This window comes from Nyctereutes procyonoides, unplaced genomic scaffold (assembly GCF_905146905.1).
Source record: "Nyctereutes procyonoides isolate TBG_1078 unplaced genomic scaffold, NYPRO_anot_genome, whole genome shotgun sequence".
Lineage (NCBI taxonomy): Eukaryota > Metazoa > Chordata > Mammalia > Carnivora > Canidae > Nyctereutes > Nyctereutes procyonoides.
Genome location: NW_026575020.1, coordinates 3,219,321 through 3,224,142, shown reverse-complemented (window position 1 = coordinate 3,224,142; position 4,822 = coordinate 3,219,321). Strand labels below are relative to the sequence as shown.

General features: G+C 48.8%; 1 protein-coding gene across 1 annotated transcript; it reads right to left on the bottom strand.

The window, feature by feature from the left end:
• Positions 1-273: 273 nt before the first annotated feature.
• LOC129507002 (keratin, type I cuticular Ha1) lies at positions 274-3,995 on the bottom strand. The gene is made up of 7 exons (XM_055321100.1): positions 3,571-3,995; positions 3,285-3,367; positions 2,785-2,941; positions 1,845-2,006; positions 1,625-1,750; positions 1,307-1,527; positions 274-686 (listed from the first exon to the last, which is right to left on the bottom strand). The coding sequence occupies exons 1-7, from the start codon at positions 3,916-3,918 to the stop codon at positions 554-556; spliced, it is 1,230 nt and encodes a 409-aa protein (XP_055177075.1). The 5' UTR covers positions 3,919-3,995; the 3' UTR covers positions 274-553.
• Between the last annotated feature and the right edge of the window lie 827 nt (positions 3,996-4,822).

Here is a 4,822-nt window from a genome sequence, read left to right as displayed (position 1 = left end):
GATGTCCAGGTCAAAGAGGGAGAGTGGGAAGTATGCAGGAATGGTCAAGGGGAGATGGAGGCTGCAACATTGCGGCTGCCCAGCCCTCCGTCCTGCCAGCCTGCCTCACCCATGCGTCCAGGGCACCAGGCCAGCCATCTGCCCGCCAGGCATAGAACGGCTCTTGTACCCAAGAGTCAGGCCATTATGTAGCCTGATTTTCAAGTGGTTTTTTTATAGAGTGCTCAGGTGATGGGTGCGGCAGAATGAATGAATACCAATGAGAAAGGCATCTGCTTTGCCAGGGAAATCAAGTTTATTAGCAGGTTACAAGGGAACGCCCTGGCACTTCCGAGAGTTCTCTGGGCAAGTGAAGAAGGAATAGATCCCACTGAAGGAAAGGGTGGGCAAGGAACCGTCTGCAGTACGTTGGGTGAGTTTCATGGCTGCCTTACCAGGGCAGCTTCAGCTACACAATGTGTTTTCTGCCCCTTTTTGTCAAATGAACTAGTGCTGGGTCAAAGTTCTGGAACCTTGGGCCCTGCCTCCTTGCTCCTCTGGCAGCCCATGGGCCTTATCGGACGAAGGAGTTGCAAGGCCCACAGCGTGGGCGGGGGGCACAAGGCGTGCAGGGGGCACAGGAATTAGAGACACAGGACCCGGAAGATCCACATGCATTCGTTGTGGCGCAAGGGTTGCAGGGCAGCCTGGAGAAAAAGAATGATGCAGAAAAGGTGAATTGAGGGAGGCTTGTAGTATATATAAGAGAGACCCCAAGAGTGGAATTCCTGTGGGATTTGACCTCACCTGTAACAGAGAAAACCACAGGCTCACCTACTGTAAAGCTCCCTATCAAACTGCTAATGATCTTCCTTCTACACAGCACCCTAAGTTCTAGACAGAAACTCTAGAACTCTGGTATTGACTCCTAACACTGTCCATGCCTAGCTAGTGATCTTGGGAAAGTCACTTAGCTTCTCCAAGCCCCAGTTTCTTCACCTACAGAATGGAGAGAATACTGATCCAACCTGCTTGGCAGTAACTATAAGGTCAGATAAGGTAATGTATGGAGATGCACCCTCTACGCAATACAGTCTTATAAAATGTAAAAAATATCGTTGATCTTATATCTATAGGATCGCAGTAGGATGCAAAGGATTGGTTGTACAATTTCAATTTGTGTATCAAACTGAATGTTTAATGATGGCCATATTGTGTTTTCTAAGTTCTATTTGATCATGTCTGGTGTGGAGGCATAATTTCCTTTGAAAGTATGGAGTCCAACTGAGAAGCACACTTTAACAGATACCTCCCGCTGGCTACTCACTTGCAGTCCTCGCTCTCCAGTAGACCCCGGTATGTGTTGATCTCACACTCCAGCCGGGCCCGCACATCCAGCAGCACCTGGTACTCCTGGTTCTGCCGCTCCAGATCACTCCTGATCTCAGCCAGCTGGGACTCCACATTGGTGATCATGCACTGCAACTGGCCCAGCTGGGAGCTGTAGCGTGCCTCAGTCTCTGTCAGCGTGTTCTCCAGGGAGTCCCTCTGTGTGAGGAAAATAAAGAATGTCACTCCCCAGGGGGCTTCTCCATGGGCTTCACGAGGTCAGGAGAGCCTGGACAGTACCCGGAACAACACCCACCAGGTTGTGTTGGGCCTGGAGCTCGATCTCCAGGGCATTGACCGTGCGTCTTAGCTCAATGATCTCCGCCTGGCAGGACTGCAGCTGCTCCGAACTGGACACTACCTGCTTGTTTAGCTCCTCAGTCTGAAAGATCACAGGAGAGAAGACAGGGTCAGACCTTGCCTCAAGGGCCCCGAGGGGCCAAGGGTCCTGAGTGGCCACGTGCTGAGATGCCCACCTGGGTGGTGAACCATTCCTCCACGTCCCTGCGGTTGGTCTCCACCAGGGCCTCATACTGACATCTGGTCTCATTGAGCACACGGTTCAGGTCCACGGCAGGGGCTGCATCCACTTCCACATTGAGGCGGTCTCCGATCTGGCAACGCAGAGTGTTGACTTCCTGTGGATGCAGAAAAGTCAAGAGTAATTCTCCTTAATGAAGAATGGACTTTGCTTGCTGAAGCCCTGTTAGTCTATTTCCTTGAAAAAGAAACTTTGAGTGGAGCAGTCTGTGACAGCTCAAAGCAAAATGCTCTGTGCTCCGTGTGGCACAACTCCCTCCTCCCACAACCATGCCATGGCACTTGGATTCAAGAAGAATTGCCAAGGGTTTGCTTGATGCCACCAAAAGATGGACCAATGCCCAACTTTCCCAATTTGCAGATTGGCTGCAGAAGAGCTCATAATACAAAGAATTGACTGTACGATTTCAGATTGTAAAGCAAACAATTTTTGCCATCAAAGAAGATCATGGCATGGCTCCTCCAGGATAGAGAAGGAGGAGCCTCAGATCATTTTTCACCAAAACTTTGAAAGAGTAGAAACTCAGATTCACCAGGCTTGATTCAGTGGCTTTTGGGGAGAGAGGTGACTTTGCATAGCGTGAATACAACAATGCTGAGGCTCATTTTAGAGCTCAGTAACCAATCACAAGCTGATAGAGGGGCTCTAGGAAACTCACACAATATACCAGTTTTGAGTGAAAGATACATGTTAACTGGAAACATAGATAAGTTTCATCTCTGTTTTTTCATTCATCATGAAGTTTTGGTGTTTTTAAAGGAAAGTTGTAAAGTCAACCCCAACCTCATATTCCAGTTTCTGACATCCCAAATCATTCAAGTCAACCTCAGCCTGAGGCTGAGCCAGGTTTTATCATTCATCATTTCTGGTCTCACCTCCTCATGGTTCCTCTTGAGGCAGAGAAGCTCCTCCTTCAGGGACTCCACCTGGGCTTCCAGGTCAGACTTGCACAGGGTCAGCTCATCCAGGATCCGGCGTAGACCATTGATGTCTGACTCCACAAGCTGCCGCAAGCCCAGCTCTGTCTCATACCTGCACAAGGACAAGGTCAAAGCAGTGACCAGCAGACCTTCAAGACTCACAGGATTGATCTTTGATAGCCCCATGTGCTTAGTCTTTCCACTTTCTGCAATGAGTAGACCCAGAAGACAGAGGGTTCTGGAGGCTCAGTCCAGACCAAATATTGCTCCAAAAATAAACAGATTTGCGTCCTCATCTATTTTTGGGATTCCTTGTTTGGTTCCCCTCAATCTCTACAGAATGCTTCATAACCAATGGATGGAACTGTTGTTCAGTAAAGTTATGGACACCCCTTCCCTTTAACTGGAAACTAAACAAAAGGAGTGGACACCAGTGTGGATTCTGAATTACTCACTTGGTTCTGAAATCATCAGCGGCCAGCTTGGCATTGTCAACCTGAACCACCAGCTTTGCATTCTCAGACTTGGTGCACAGGATCTGGCGAATGAGAGGGTGCTTAGTGAGAACTGAAAACAAATACGAAATCACCAACTTCTTTAAAATGGCTTAAAAACCCATTTTGAAGGTCAAGGGGGAAGCAAGAATCGCGATGGCATAGAAGTAAGAAACACACTTCTCTACTACAGATTGAGAATCATAGCAAACTCCTCTTGCTCAGGGAAAACAGCAAAGCCCCTTACCTTCTGCTGGAGCTCCTCAATGGTCCGGAAGTAAGACTGGTAGCTAGGGCACACGAAGGGCTCCTGCTGCTGGCACCACTCCCGGATGCGGCTCTCCAGCTCCGCGTTCTCCCGCTCCAGCTGACGCACCTTCTCCAAGTAGCTGGCCAGGCGGTCGTTCAGGAACTGCATGGTCTCCTTCTCGCTGCCATTGAAGGAGCCCTCGCAGAACCAGCCACAGTTGCCCACATTGGCGGGGATGTTGCAGGCCCCAGGCAGGGTGCAGGTGTGGCAGCTGGGAGGCACGCAGGGCCGGGAGGAGCAGGTGGAGCGGCAGCTCAGGTTGGGCAGGCAGCAGTTGTAAGGCATGGTGCTGGAGGAAGCAAGGCACCTGGCTAAACACAGAGCCCAAGTTCTCCAAGGAACTTGTGGAATTCCTTTCTCTGGGGAGCATTTATATTTCCTCCACAGAGGGTGTGGACAAGGTATGTAATGTCTTTTTTCTTTCTCTGTCTTCTCTGGTTTTCAAATGCCCGTGCCTCAGTCTGTTATTTGCCTTCCTCAGAAGAGTCCCTTGTCCCATAAAATTCTTTACTTGGGCTTCTTGCTAAGTCAGGACTCCTCTTCAGGCAGTATACCCATAAAATCAGAGTTTTGTGGTAGATCTTAAAAGAGGCCACACAGTCTAGCCCAGGTATCTACCCTTGTTAATTGAGAGTTGGTCCATCCAATGACATTCTTCTGTGTTATGTGATCCTGTAAACCCATACTCAGACTCGTTTCCTGGCCCACCTGGCGTTTTTAGGGAGGGACGGGGATTGAGTCAAAGAAGAAGTTTCAGTGAACTCCCTTTCCATCTGCTTTAAGGGAAGAATCCTTCAATGGTACAGCTTCCCAAGCATTGGAAGCCTTGAGGTGAATAAGGACTGAGTTGGACCATGGCTGAGAAGGATGGGCAGCTATTTGTGCCATCTTTTCATGTGCCTGTTGACAATTTGTATATCAGGTACGGGGATTGTAGAGGAGTTTTAAAGGAAGAGGCTCTGATAATTAAAGAACAGTTAAGGCTCTGGAGAAAGAGATCATTTGGAAAGAGGGCTGAGAGATTCATATAAATGTATTTGAAATGTCCAGGAAAACTATTTGGCGCAGATGTGGAAGGGAAAAAGGCTTTGCTAGTCAAACCTTATCACCAAAACATCTATAGCATTAGACCAGCATGAGCAAATAATCAGGGAAGTCTGGAGATTGCCCAAAGGAGCCTCCTCAAGGA